At 39.3% G+C, this 16,170-nt stretch overlaps 1 protein-coding gene across 1 annotated transcript in view; it reads right to left on the bottom strand.

Annotated features, from left to right (window-relative positions):
• The window catches only part of MAN2A1 (mannosidase, alpha, class 2A, member 1), a 186,751-nt gene that overhangs the window by 44,707 nt on the left and 125,874 nt on the right, over positions 1-16,170 (bottom strand). Inside the window, exons 14-17 of the mRNA XM_010843792.1 lie at positions 12,731-12,896; positions 10,378-10,596; positions 9,539-9,661; positions 6,546-6,660 (exon numbers count right to left, since the gene is read on the bottom strand). Of these exons, the coding sequence (XP_010842094.1) occupies positions 6,546-6,660; positions 9,539-9,661; positions 10,378-10,596; positions 12,731-12,896 (623 nt within the window). The remainder of the gene's footprint in view (positions 1-6,545; positions 6,661-9,538; positions 9,662-10,377; positions 10,597-12,730; positions 12,897-16,170) is intronic.

Raw genomic sequence — 16,170 nt, forward strand, 5'->3', positions numbered from 1 at the left:
CTGTCCATTCAAATGACATTTCTCCAAGACCAAGCCTCTCAAAAGCTCACTTTTTAAAATCAAATCTTCCCCAACTTCCCCAAACCTCCCATGACTTACTGTGTAACTGGGCCTGCACCTGTGAAGGAGATACACCACTCAGTATATGCCGGGCTTTGTGTACATTAGCTCAGTTTATCTCCAACACTCTGGGGAAGACTATTACTGTCACCGTTTGCAGGATAATGAAACCGAGACCGTGCAGGTCATAACCGGCACAAGGTCAAATGAAGCAGGTGTGAGGGCTGGACTGGAGGGCCCTGGCTGTCCCTGCGGCCTGGGCTCTTGACCATCATGCGCCCCTGTGCGTCCCGCCCCGGCCCCTCCGTCTCCGTTGAGCTCGGCACACACTTGTGGAGGATGATGAGGTTTCCTGTTAGGAAGCCATGCCTTCAGTGCAGCAGCTGCCATCAAACAGCCCCCAAGATAACCTGTGAGCTCTGAATTTGTGCAACCAGAATGTGTGTATAGTCCCTTAAAATAACCTTCCCTTTCATGCCTGTAGGGAATAATCAGATTCAACACATAGCCACTTATTTCATTTTTTTTTTAAGTTCCAATTAACAGGAAAAAAAAATCCTTAGCAGTCAATTGCATATTATGATATTCCAAAAATGTTTTAATTACCTAAGTTTGCCTAGTCATAACATACTTAATGCTTTTTACTCTTAAATCAAGCTAAATATGGAATGTAGTCCTGGGAAAAATGAGAGATTGATTGCAAACCATTTTAATATCCTCATGAATCTTTTTATGGAAATAAAAACAATTTCAGCAAAGCTCTGAGACCTTGTTCGTGAGTGAAAGGACTCCAGGGATGAGGCCCCAGATTCAAGCATCCTTAGAAAATGAATTCAGAAGCAAGAAGCCAAGCACCAAAGAAGCTCCATGTGAAAGTAAGTCTTGTGAAGACACCTTGATGGTGATGCCTAATTGACCATCCAGTCTTTCTCTCTTAAGAACTTACAGAGCAAACCAAAGTCATTCTAGTTTGCTTAGAGGCAAAACTAAAGGTTCAGATCTCTAATTCCCAGTGTGAACTCTCTCAACATGTTGAACTGGATAAAGTTCATTTCGATTCTCTGAAAGTTAAGGGTCATGTTATGAATCCATTTAGATTATATATTCAAAACAGAAGGAAAACTAAGCAAGCTCTCTTTGATTACCAAACATGCCCATGGAATAAAATTATCAGTCATTTCAGCCAAAGGAAAGTCTTTTCTTCCATACTTTTTGATGGCAGTTCATTACATTTTACCCCCAGGCTACTCTGTACTTTCTTTGCCAAAATCCATTACATGCTACACTTTTATAATATGATTGGTGGAAAACAGGTAAATGTATTGCATTTTAGATATTTCTCCTAAGGGTTTAAACATGGTTTACACTGACATACTCACTCACTCACAAATCAGCTGCCTAGAAGAACACAGTTCTGAGGGAGGGAAAGGCCTTGCGGGTGTGTATTATAACAGATCTGAGACCCAAGCCGAGTGCCAGTGACTACGTGCATGACACACTGGCAACCAACCGCAATCTAAGTCTTCAAAGCAGCGGCTGATGTCAGAAAACGAGGGCTCCAAAGTCTATAATTACAGCTCCGAAGACAAGCGAAACTAAACCGGTGAGTGTCACTCACTGATCATCGCTGCAAGACAGGCATTTTTTGGTGCCGGTAAAGTATCAAATTACTATAACTCAGGGGGGTTTTTGGCTTGTATCATATTCTATCTTCTAATCCAAGCTTAATGATAAAAGCTAAAGTAGCATATTTGGTAACACTTAAAGTTTCAGTTTAATGAAAGATGATTACACTACAATAAAAAATGAATCCCTACCTCTTTCACCTGTTCCTCCAGAAAAATGTTATTTTCTACAAACAAAAGAATATTTTAGAAATCATGAAATGCTCTTAAAGGGCATTTCATTAAATTATGGTCACTATGAAAAGGGTTTCTTATTTAACCTTTTATGAGGCAAAGCATGATGTCTCATTAGAGATCTCTGAAATTTCTCTGATCTTTTGGAGATTTTAAAGCTCATGAACACAAGATTTCTTTTAGTTCAATATTTCTAGGAACCTTTTTGAATATGATGTCTGAACAATAATGAAAATAAAACCACAGTGTTTTTAACAGCTTAAATGATGTTAAGGAGAGACTTTAAACTGTATTGCTTATTATTTTCAGAATCTGGAGCGAACACAAATAGAGAAACTGAAGTTAAATACCAAATCAAGAACAAACCAGAAGCCAGGCTGAACCCAGGCCTCCCAAATCAGTTTGTGTCAAAATCAATAATGACCACATAGTTTATGTAATTTGGGAAGTGTTGCTTGACTTTTATCCTTGACTTTGTTTTCTGATAAAGCTTAATTTCGGCAAAAGTTACTTTATGAAGAGAAGAATCAAAGAGTAACAAAAAAAGATTTTGAGGAATTTAAATATATTTTTTTCAGGTTTGCATTACCTTAGGTTTTTAAAAGAATGTTTCAAGTAAACAGAATTTGAAAGGTTTAATATAACAGATATTCAGTAAGACAATCCATAATATTAACTCATTTTCTGTTTCTTTACTCTTGTTGTTGAGAGATAAGACAATCTTTTGTATGATTAAATGGTTTAGTAAACTAATAGTTACAATATATAATCATAAAATATTAATAGTTTCCTTCCCTTCAGCCCCCATTTGTTCTTGGATCCTGAACTTAGTACTAACAACAAGCTGTAGTCATTAATACTCATTCAAATAACTGTATTCTCAATTTAAAAGGGGAAATTCGTCTACGTCAGAAAACAGATCCATAAGTTAAATTCAAGAATAGATATTTCTGTTATCTTAAGAAATTTTAAACCAAAGTCGGTTTACAAAAGCACGGAAGTCGGCTGAAGTCTTCGTAGCGCCAAACATCAGGTCGGTCTGTCTGCGCATCCTGATCCGTTACTCAGGAGCTCAGCTTACACGGAGTCCTGCACGAGGCTCAAGCCGAGAAGCGTTTCCTAGTACAGACACTTGAGCGCCACATAACCAAGGGCTCTTCAGGTATCGGGAATACCTGGAGAGGAAAGCTCCCTGAAGATTTCACATCTCAGTCACAGGCCTGGGTGAGTGATTCAGTTAAAACCCATGAAGACAGGATCCAGACAACCTGTGCCCTCCTGCGGCAGTGCATGAAACAAGGATAGATAGAAATAGATAACAGAGGCCACCAGGAAAAGGCTCCAGCTCCACCACTGGGCTTTTTCTTTTTTTTTTTTCCAGGACAGAAATACGTTGAGAGGGTCTCAAATACAAACATGGGAGGGTGTACAGATTGAAAGAAAGCGCTTCAGGTGATATAGTATCTCCATTTCTCCACAGTCTTGCTGGGGGGAAAATGCTCTAGGCTTGAAACAGTAAAAAGAAAGATGGATCTGACTTTGAATAGTTACATATGCTGGTTTCAGGTTCAGTCCAAGCAAGTACAGTAAAGCTCATCTGGAGAATCACTTTAAAATCACATTTTATCTAACTTATCTGTCATTTCACACAAATTTCTGAAGCTTCCTGCTTTCAAGCTGCAAAAATCTAACATCAGCTCAATTTATCCCACCCACTGAGACATCTAGGGGCAATCTGAGCTCTTTTTATTTTTTAATTATTATTTTTGTTATGCTAATACTCTAAGTGCCCAGTTCAAAACAACCTCTATTTCTTAACTGACTAATCAGAGCCAGCCTTGCCACCTTGGAGAGCAGGGAAGGCGGGTGGGGAGCTGGTGACATCTCTTGCCCTGCTCCTGCCTAAGGGCCCGTTAGCCCCTGGGCCTTTCTGACCGCTCAGTGGGGGACAGGAGGGGAGGAGAGGCGGAAAGACAAGCTACTTAGTTTTGAGGAGTGCCTATCTGTTGGGCTAAGCAAACAGGCCAAGGTGGAGCATAATAACTTCCAAGCTGGCTGCTGAAGCAAGACAGCAAGCTAAGCTACAGCCACAGAAGTGGAAGAGGGCCCTTGAGTTCAGAGAAACCACCCTTTGACATGAGACCCAGATCCTGTGGACAAACGAAGAAAACTCAGAAGCTGCACTGGTGAACAAATGCAGTTAAACAAAAGCAAAAGCAGTTAAGCAGACACACCTGCTGGAACATGAAGCTAGACTTTTCTGACGAGCTGCTTCAGCATTTACTCTGAGACACGTTGTTGCTTAGCCGCTCTGTCGTGTCTGACTCTGCGACCCCATGGGCTGTAGCCCGCCAGGCTCCTCTGGCCATGGGATTTCCCAGGCAAGAATACCACAGTGGGTTGCCATTTCCTTCTCCAGGGGATCTTCCCAACCCAGGGATCACACCTGCCTCTCCTGTATTTACCACTGAGCCAGCATGGAAGCCCACTCCGAGACATTGCCTGTTTCTCAAAATAACTGATGACAAGCAACAGTAAACCACGCTTGACCAAGCAGGTCTGGACCGAGGCTGCACCATGCTGGATTCCAGACAGAACCTCCCCATCAAAAAACAGTCATTTTACGCAAATTTAAAAGTAGACAGGCACATCTTCTGTGTGATCATGCTACTTTATATCCATAAGATGAAACCTGTGGCTATAGCTGAAGATGGAATTTTAGGGCTCTCACAAATGCTAAACAATGTCCTATGCAAGGGTACAAAACGAAGGCCAAACACAGTGCTTCTGACTTAAAATCTTTCAAAGATTATTTCAAAACTACAGACTTTCTTGTAGTTTCAAAGTGTTTGCAGATAATTGCAAAAGACACCAAGTTAGTGTCTAGTATGATTTTCCCTGCCATCTAGAAGAACTTTTACTTTTTAATTCAACATATGAATCATGGGTTACCCTGAAAATATATCACATAAGAAGTCACATAATGAAGTCTGTTCATATCTGAAATTCTACTGGGTACTTGGAGTATTACCAAAACAAAAATAATAATTAAAACATAAATACCCAGACCTTAGATTGCCTCTAGATGTCTCAGTGCGTGGGATAAACTTGAGCTGACGTTAGACTTTTGCATTGATGAGATTTTAAGTTAAAAAAAAAGTTAAAAACAAAGTCAAACACTGAAATCTGAAAACTGAACTTAGCTAAATAAGAAATTCCCTGAACACAGTAGGCTTTTGTTATTGTTCAGTTGTGAATTCGTGTCTGACTCTTTTGCAACCCATGGACTGTAGCCTGCCAGGCTCCTCTGTCCATGGCATTTCCCAGGCAAAGAATACTGGAGGAGGTCGCCATTTTCTTCATAGGATCTTCCCAAATCTGGGATGGATCCCGCATCTCCTGCATTGACAGGCAGATTCTTTACTGCTGAGCCACCACAGAAGCCCAGAGTAGCCTTTGCTTCCCCATAATACCCAAAAAGTAAACAGTGCCTGCCCATATATTTTATTACTTGTTTTGAAACACTTTTTGTCTACCTGTCTACAGATTCAGGGAAAGAATATTTTCCTTTTCTAATTTTTTCATCTTAGCTTACAGCAACAAAACATTTAAAGTGGCATTTTTATGAGGTCTTTTACTAAAAGATTTGATACAATAGTAAATGGTCTGGTTACTAGGATTAAAAGTGTGGTTGGAAAGGTACTCCATGCTAAAAACAGTGAATTAAAAATCAACCAACCTAACTATACAATTCTGAGACTGGGAACCATAGGTCCATTCAAATCATATGGAAAAACCAGTGCTACTGGTCACAGTTCAGTTTCCAAACAGATCAAAGGCCTACTTCTTACCACTTGATTAACAAAGAAGCTACTTCAATACTGTGCTAAAAGTAATAAACTGTCTGATTTTATATGCTGCAAGCTAATGAGTTGTAAACAAACAGAATGAGCGTAGAATATTTTTCTTCTAAAGTTAAAGTCTAATAATGTTAACTATGGCAATAACTTCTGTATTTGAGGCAGGTTGTGTGTATGTGAGAGAGAGAAAGGTAGTCAGTGATCCATTCATTGAAAGCCACATTTGATATAATTTCTATTTCTTAAAATAAAAAATACTATACTGTTTTTAGATCTGATAAAAGAGCTCACAACTTATGACAAATACTGCAATAAGAAAGAAAAAGTTAAAGTGAAGTTGCTCAGTCGTGTCTGACTCTTTGTGACCCCATGGACTGTAGCCCGCCAGGTTTCTCTGTCCATGGTATTCTCCAGCCAAGAATACTGGAGTGGGTTGCCATTTCCTTCTCCAGGGATCAAACCCAGGTCTCCCGCACTGCAAACAGACACTTTACCCTCTGAGCCACCAGGGAACCCCCTAGAACAAGAAGATATACAGAAGAAAAAAAAACACGTATATGTAGGGAGTTAAGTGTTTGACCATTTTTGATTATTGAAGGGAAAACACCAGCATTTAAAGTCACATGATGAGTATGAGGTCAAGTTTAGACAGATGATTGTGTCATCTTCAAAAACCAATTGCTAAATTATTAAAACTGACACAAGAAAAGCAAGAATTCAAGAATCAGTATACATGTTTCACAACTGCACTTCTCTGTTTTCTTACCATGTATGTTGTACAGTCGAACTCTGTGGGTAACATGTTCAAAAAAGCAAGTCACATCTGAATAAAACCTTCCACGCTGCACTCTGACAAAGGGTGGTGTTGTGTAAACGTAAGGCTGAGGAGGAAATAACATTTTTAAGAAAAACGTTTTGGCTTTTAATTTTTCCAAGGGATGTTTATTATAGTTTCCAAATTGGCAAATACATATCATGTGATATTGGTAATATTAAGTGAAAACCAAACCTTATAAGGTATCAGACTATGCACATGCTATAAAAATTGAATATACGGTTTTACATTAGACAAAAACTGCTGAAAATAGAAAATAAAAATGTTACAACTTGATTGGTTTAGAAGATCTACAAACTTTTCCCCCTGCCATAAAAATTTCTAATTAAAATTTTTCTATATGGTTCCTATGTTATCTATGAGAAAGAGCAATACTTTTACAGCAGTGACGTTTGTTTCCCAGGCAAACATTATAACCACGGCCCCCTAATGTTCAGGGTTTGCAGCATGTGGCTGGAAGGACCACAGGGACTCATCTCAAACAACCTGGAAGCAGGCTTCAGAACACGGCTCAATCCCAGCCAGGCTCACTGCTCTATAAAGCACACTGCCCTGTTACTTCAAAGAACTAAGCGGATATGAAGCCAACTTACAAACCTGGAAAAACTATGGCAACCACTGGTTTACTTTTCATTATTTAGAATCTAGAATCAAGAAACTATGGGAATAAAACTTATAACTTATACATAGGTAAAGAAATGAAATCTAAAGCACTTATGAAGAATTGTAAGTATTACACATCTTAGAAGGCTCAATAGCAGCATGCAAAGCTAGTCTGCAATGCAGCACAAGATTTTCAGTACGTGTAATTTTCTTCCATATTTACCTCTTTGGTTAAGGAAAAATATTCTGAATTTACTATAATGCTTTACAGTTAACAAAGCTCTTGTACCTAATCACCACACAGCTAGAAAGCGTGGAGGAGGGTGGGAACTAGGATGGGGATGTCTGGGTCCCCACCTTTTCCCGGCACACCCAGCTGTCTCTTTCCCTGGTGTTCTTTTATTTCTTCTTTGTAAACATACGATGATTCTCTTTTTCCTACTATCTAATATTAGAGTTATTTAAACATAAAATAATTTTTTAAAATAGTAATTACAACTGTCTGTGTTTAATATTCTATAGCATAGTTATTTTTTTTTTAAGTCAGTCAAAACAAAATACCTGTGTAATGACAAAAGCTGTTAAGTGAGAAAACACTGATGTAGCTTATATTTAGGATCCACTGCTCATCCTGAAATGTCTACTATGATCTATAGCTTACCTTTAATTCCTCAATAATTAAAAAAAACAGAAACAACAAATAACTAGAATTCTGAGCATGACCTAAACAATCCCTTAACATCTATATTTGATTTTGGTTAGCAGGCTTTTCTAGAGCAAAAGTAACTTTTTTAGGAGACAGGACCCTAGGCAACAAAACACAGAATATTTAATTTATCTTAAAGTGGAGAAAGTTGGTGTAAGTGTAAAAGCAAAGGAAGAAACTCTAAAGAAAAAAATACAAAATTGACTACACAAAAATTAAGAACGAATATAACAGAAAAATAAAATAACAAACTCAGTGATACACTGAGGACATATTTTTCAATAAATAGGAAAAAGGATTAATTTTATAATATATAAAAAAATCTTTATAGATCCACAAGTCATATCAGTAGACAAATGGCCAAGAACTTAAATAGGACACTCACAAAAGAAATATGAAAGATAAATAAAAGCATTATACAGTTCAACCTTACTAATAATCACAAAAATCATAACAGTAAAATATTTTTCATCTGTTATTATAGGTTAAGTATGTAATGTGGCTAATTCTCAGAGTTTAGAGTAGTATGCTAGATAGCTACTTTCAAAAACACACTGCTGGAATGAATATGTATCTTTCTAGAGAGGCAAGGAAGATAAGTAGTATCTATATGTCAAAAGCCTTAAAAGGCTCCAGACACACAAAATGACTCTTCTAGAAAATTATTCTCAGGAAATAATTAGCACTGTACAAAGAAAGCTTACCACAATTTTACAGTAATAAAGTATTGGGAGAAAATGTAAAATGTACATATGCAACAACAGGAAATTCTTTACTTCCACATATATATATAATACACACACACTTTTTTACTGTGAGGACACTTAAGTTCTACTCTTTTAGCAAATATCAATAATCCAACACAGTGCTATCAGCTAGTCACCATGTAACGCATCAGACTCTCAGATCGCGTTCACCCTACAGCTGAAGTTCTAAATCACAGAAGTGTGTATTAAAATGTGTTTTCCAAGAGCATATGAGATTGTGAGCACTGTCACAATGAAACACAAGACATATTCACATGCTGCTACTGCTAAGTTGCTTCAGTCGTGTCCGACTCTGTGCGACCCCATAGACGGAAGCCCACCAGGCTCCCGTCTATGGGGTTGCACAGAGTTGGACACGACTGAAGCGACTTAACAGCAGCAGCAGCAGCAGCAGAATAGCCAGCAAATATTATTCTTCAGTTTTCTGCATTAAATGTGCAGTCAGGATAGAACACTTTCTTTGTTTGTTTTTTAAAGTGCTAAATGTTAAGAAGAAAAATGGCTCAGTGGTCAATCTATCTTTCCCACACGGCTAGGAATTTTGTGTTTGTATCTCTGCCATGCCACAGAGGTACGTAACAACTCAGCAGCACCCTAATCCCAAATCAAATCTAGCTTCTTTCCATACAGAGCACTTGTCCCCTGTAGCATCCTTACTGAATTTCAACACTGAGAAATTACTGTTCACCTAACACTCAACTAGAAATTGCTAAGTGTCAATAATGATATATGAGTGGAGCTAATTCATCTATTCCTAATAGATGACCATAACATTGAGATGCATTTAGTATGCTCCTCACTACTCTCTCAGTAAGTGCTTAGTCACTGCTACGAGCATCAGCTCTTACCTTGGCCTCCCCGTCGGGTAAGAAGAGGTAGGCACCACTTTTATCCTTTTTACTTGTGGTTCCATACCATGAAAACTGTACTTTCACTTCAAGACTTTTACCATCTCCTTTATTTAGCATTTCCTAAGGATAAAAAAAAAATTTTTTTAGTATAAGTTAGTATTAAGACATAAACTTACTGTGTCTAGCTACATGCATATGTCTATTTTTAAAAAATTACCTTGTGATAGATTTATAAGTGATTAACATTCAGCCTATAATATTCACAATTCTTGGATGAACACTCCAAATTTTATACTTAAAACCTCAGGACTGAAAACTTCCACAATAGAACAAAAAGAACACATTTCACCAAAGAAGAAAGACATATACAAATTAAGACATTAGACCAGTACTTCTCAAACTTTCTGCAGTAAAGGAGTGAATTTATTTTTATTTCCACTATGCATGAAGCAGCATTTTGGTGAAGTACAATGAAAGTGAATTAAAAAAAAATTAAAGTGATATGCCAAATATAAACTCATTTTTTCTTATTAGATTTAATAGGCATAAATCTACTCAGTCTAATTACTTTCAAAGTTTCCATAAACATTTCTAAATAGCCACCAATTGCATACTCATCTTGTGGACTAGTACCAACCAGTCCCCGGGGCGGCACCTCACAGACCACACCTGTGAGCAGCAGTGGGCGCTGCGGACCACAAGGGGACGGTACACGCAGCTCTCCATCCTTCCCTCCAGAACCTGTGTCCCCTTTTCCCACTTTACAGAGGTAATCTACATACGTTATAATAAAAGTGACATGCCTTCTGTAAATTTCAGAACTACTTGGAACATACCTCCATAAGCCCAGATTGACCAAAGCGCAGCCTAATAAAGGAGTTCTCTAGAGTTATAGCTTCTTGAGCACTTTTTATATTATTCATGTTAAAAATTCCTTCATTTGCTATATTACCATTATATAGGTCATATTTGGCTAAATGTGGATTTGAACTTGATGTTTCCAAAATCTTATACACTTTCAGTCCCAGTGGTGGCATCTCTGCTAGAAAAGATATCTTTAAAGATAAAGGAGAGAAGTTATTAAAGAGAAATGCAATCTACTGAAAGGAAACTATATTTCTAGTACAAATAAGCAACTACTATGTTTAAGAAAGAATATAATACTATTCCATGTTTTTATAACTTATGGGTGGAGTATTCACATTTCTATTTATCTAGGGAACCTAGTAAATTCAAGTGGGTAGGACTATCAAAGACATTAAGGCTTTTATTCAATATACGAAATTATGTGACCATCCTCAATTGTCCCACAGTGCTCTTAATGGATGCTCAGATGGGGAAATGCTCCATGATGTAAGGGTTTACCGTGACAGTGATTTTAGGAATCATTGTACAACACTATGGTAATTCAGTACATTCAAAATGAAAAATGATAAATGTAACAATGTAAACATCAAGCATATTAGTTCATCAATACCAGACATCAATGCCTGGGAGGTCCAGCAGATGCTGAACAGGCACGGAGGAGGCACCCACCAAGGGACATGATCCAACCTTTCAGGAGCTTCTGCTCCAATCTCGAGGCGAGGGGTTTCCTGTAAAATCTGATCAAAACCTGTATCATAGTTTCTTTTCTTTCTAAAGGATAATAAATTCGTAAAAGCAGCCAGCAATGCCTTTTAATTCTCTTTTAGAATCCTTAGCTTTTGTCTGTGTCTTCAGAAATACAGTTTATACTCCGAATTTTAGCAGTCCAACATTTCCGGTGACGGGGGGCGCTCAATTTAACACTGCATACTTCAAGACATTTTCCCAAAACACCTAGGACTTGAACCCACACATTTTTTTCATAATTATATCTTAGAAAAGAAGCATCTTATTTATTTAAAAAGTCTTTCTTTATTGGGATATTACTGTAATCTTTGCAATGAAAGTTGGAAGTATCCAGTTATTTAGAAGGAGGTATTTATCTTCTTTTCAATACTTCAGTTCAGTTCAGTTCAGTTCAGTCGCTCAGCCGTGTCCGACTCTTTGAGACCCCATGAATCGCAGCACGCCAGGCCTCCCTGTCCATTACCAACTCCCGGAGTTCACTCAGACTCACATCCATCGAGTCAGTGATGCCATCCAGTCATCTCATCCTCTGTCATCCCCTTCTCCTCCTGCCCCCAATTCCTCCCAGCATCAGGGTCTTTTCCAATGAGTCAACTCTGCGCATGAGGTGGCCAAAGTACTGGAGTTTCAGCTTCAGCATCATCCCTTCCAAAGAAATCCCAGGGCTGATCACCTTCAGAATGGACTGGTTGGATCTCCTTGCAGTCCAAGGGACTCTCAAAAGTCTTCTCCAACACCACAGTTCAAAAGCATCAATTCTTCAGCACTCAGCTGTCTTCACAGTCCAATTCTCACATCCATACATGACCACTGGAAAAACCATAGCCTTGACTAGACGGACCTTTGTTGGCAAAGTAATGTCTCTGCTTTTGAATATGCTATCTAGGTTGGTCATAACTTTTCTTCCAAGGAGTAAGCGTCTTTTACTTTCATGGCTGCAGTCACCATCTGCAGTGATTTTGGAGCCCCAAAAAATAAAGCCTGACACTGTTTCCCCATCTATTTCCCATGAAGTGATGGGACCAGAGGCCATGATCTTCATTTTTTGAATGTTGAGCTTTAAGCCAACTTTTTCACTCTCCACTTTCACTTTCAATACTTACAACTCATTAAATTGAGTTAGGCAAAAAAGTTCAAAATTTTACAAGGAATCAGAAAAGAGTTACAATATACACACTTACAAAAATGAACAATATACATACTCATAGTGCACTAAAAATAACATGTAATATACACACTAACAAAGATGTTAATATTTTGGAAAACAAAGGATCTATTTTCCTTTAGAGTCATTTCACTGGCCAGTGAGGGGGGCTTCCCTGGTGGTCAGCGGTAAAGTATTCACTTGCCAATTCAGGAGATCTGGGTTCGATTCCTGGGTCGGGAAGATCCCCTGAAGAAGGAAATGACACCCCACTCCAGTGTTCCTGCCTGGAGAGTCCCATGGACAGGAGAATGGCAGTCTACTGTCCATGGGGTCCCAAAAGAGTCAGGCATGACTGTGCAACTTAACAACAGCAACATTACAAACTATACCCTGGCTGTGCCTCCTTCCGCTGCATGGGGTGCGCATACCTCGTAGGCTGTCTGTGAGACGCTTGTTGCTGTGTCCCACACTGCACTCATTTGGATTTCCACAGGCTTTCCTGAAGCAGAGGACACTTGTGCTGCGGATGAGCTCACACAGACTGAGACTACAGAGCTTCGAGCTTGTTCTGAAGGGTTATAGACCACGAGATACCTGTAAAGACAGCTGCTTTACTAGTGGGGTCTCAAAACATTTGTCCTTTTTTCACATTATTTGTAAGATTTCAACTCACAGATAAGCATAAAGCCAACCCAAGGAGAAGAATTTTCAGAAACATTCCAGTAAAACTTTCAAAGAACAGGCAATTTTCATCACAACAAACACCACATTGTACAAAGGGCAATGAAACAATGATTCACTTTCTAAGAATGAATGTTATACAAACGGAAGACAACAACAGGACTGTTATCACTACTTCTATGTCCTAGAGAATGACTTATGTACATATGGTTTTATTAATCTGAAATAAGCAGCCCTATACAATATCCTGATCCTTGCCTAATCTGAATACAAAAATATATAAATTGCCTGTTTGCATTTTGAAAGTGAAAGTGAAAGTCGCTCAGTTGTGTCCAACTCTTTGTGACCCCATGGACTATACATACAGTCCATGGAATTCTCCAGGCCAGAATACTGGAGTGGGTATCCTTTCCCTTCTCCAACCGGGGATCAAACCCAGGTTCCCACATTGCAGGTGGATTCTTTACCAGCTGAGCCACAAGGGAATCCCTTAACATTTGCATTTTAGTCACAATTAATTTCAATTAAAATTCTGACATTCACTTTAGAGGACTAACACACAGTGAAATATATGGCTGTACATGCAGCCACACGTGTATTTTATAAACAGGGGTCCCTATTATCCCAGAAAGTTGGTCCCAGAAGAAAGATCATTTGAAGCAAATTCACTTAAAATAAGAGGCTGAAATCTTATAATAAATAGTGGTAAAAAAATTGATTGGAACTTAACTAGAAAAGGGAAATAAAGACTATTAAAATAAGTTTAGGCAACATTTGCAAATAAGTGCAGTTCTTAGAATGAAGTGGGGTTTTGGCAAAATTTTTCCAATAACACCTTATATTAGCACACATCCATCAAGTAACATTTAATTTTTACATGATGGTTTTAAACATAACTATATTTGTTAAGAATATTCAAGGTCTTAATCATTTTTCCTACAGTTAGTTCTCTCTCGATTCTTTGATATTTAGATAATTGTCAGCTGAAGCCCTTAACAGCCTTGGTTTCCTCAATAGCATTAGGTCCTCACCGCTTCACGGCTTTGCCTGTGAGCAGAAACGTTCTAGATCACGTCACAGACTTCAGGAATTATGCATTCTTTGTAAGACCTATGATTTTACTTTATAATATATTTACAACATATTATCTTCAAACACAAGAAACAGCATTTCAGAGAGGATACCTGACTAACAATACAACTGATTCATTCGTGAACCCTTTCATGGCATTTCCTGTACTTTCACGTACATTCCTGTACACTCCCGTAACTTCAGGAGCACAGAGTCAGGCAGCCAACCACGCCTCCCTCTAACCCGGTAGGTACTCTAGCAGACAGGGTCCCAGCTACCACTGTCTGCTCAGTGCGTCTCAGAGTCGAGCAGCACGTGTCCTGCACATTTCAGCTGCATTGCAAATGGTTCATTAGGAAATAAATACAGTGACCGAAACGAAAGTGAAGGATAAAGGAAAAGGTGGATGTAGCGTGAAACCCATAAAACGTTGACTCGTACGTTATCAGGAGAAGCACTTTTGATTGACTCAGTATTGTAATATACCAAAGGTAACAACATAAGAACGTCTTTAGCTCCTTTAGACTTGCAGTATACCTCAGGGTGACGAGCTGTAACGTCATTTGCGTTCACTGAGACCCCATGTATATTTGAGAAAAGAGCATCAGAAGCATGCAGTCAAAAACAAGACAAAACAAAGCAAGACTCTAGGTAACGCACTGAAGCCCCGAAGTCCTAGACCAAACCCCACTGTGTCCATGTAGCAAGGAGAGGGAGAGCACCGCCCCTGAGAGGCGCGCTGGGCAGACTCCCCTGAAGGCATCTGCCAGCCCGTGAGTGCCCGCCCACCACCCTCTACCGGAGCTTAGGTTTCCCCGACGGTTCTCCAGCCACACTCACACCTGGAGAGCCACAAATGCCAGGGGCTTCAGCGTTACCAACTAGACTGCACTACCTCCCTCAGCTGCGCGAGGGCAGGAAGGCGGTCAAGGATCGCTCACGCCCAGCATCAGATGTGCAAAGCAGCGTCCCAGAAACGAGTGGCTTACTACTGAACCCCACACGTCCAGAGGCTCAGCGCCAGTATGAGAAGAGCTCTCTGTAGTCTGTGTTTGTAGGCTGAAGGCTTGGGCCAGCCTCCTAATTCTGTAGAAGTCCTGAGGAAGACCTAGGAATGGAGTCCAGAATTTCCACTGCAAATCTCTGGATGCCCCACTACACAGAGCTGGTCATAAAGGATCTGATAATAAAATACAATGCATCCAACAGAGAGACTTAGGCAGCAAGCATCCAAAACACTGATTCTTTCTGGTAAGAAAGAAAGAGATTCACACTTTCAGCAAATAATAATTTTAACCATATATTTCACTTTGTACAGTAATAAATAGATTTTTATAATATGCTGTGAACTAGGTTCTGTTTTGTTTCGTGTTAGTAGCTAATTAGTATTTGACCATAATGATGTTTCTACTGTACTAAATGATTATGTAATTATCATGCCAGGAATCTATTCAAAAGCAAAGTGTATGGAGTATATAATGAGTATAATGCTGCACTAAGAAAACAATTTTTTTCCACATAATTAGAGATTCTCAGCACGTTCAGGAGCATCACAGCACACAGTTGCCTGACACACAAACTCCTATCCATGTATGCTTCAAGCAGAGTACAGAGAAAGCACAATCATACACGAGTTACGCTTCGGGGCAGATAAGTACACCACCACAAATGAAGCAGATTTTCATTGTCACTACTGTGTTCAGTAGTGAGACACTTGTTACACTGTCAGTATCTCCAAACATGAGACTTTTTAAACCTTTCAATTATGAATGCAACCAACAGGTTTCATATTAAACTATCATCAGTTCAGTTCAGTTCAGTCGCTCAGTCTTGTCCAACTCTTTGCAACCCCATGAACTGCAGCACGCCAGGCGTCCCTGTCCATCACCAACTCCCGGAGTTCACTCAGACTCACGTCCATCCAGTCAGTGATGCCATCCAGCCATCTCATCCTCTGTCGTCCCCTTCTCCTCCTGCCCCCAATCTCTCCCAGCATCACAGTCTTTTCCAATGAGTCAGCTCTTTGAATGAGGTGGCCAAAGTACTGGAGTTTCAGCTTTAGCATCATTCCTTCCAAAGAAATCCCAGGGCTGATCTCCTTGCAGTCCAAGGGACT

Source organism: Bison bison, unplaced genomic scaffold, assembly GCF_000754665.1.
Source record: "Bison bison bison isolate TAMUID 2011002044 unplaced genomic scaffold, Bison_UMD1.0 scf7180017864189, whole genome shotgun sequence".
NCBI lineage: Eukaryota > Metazoa > Chordata > Mammalia > Artiodactyla > Bovidae > Bison > Bison bison.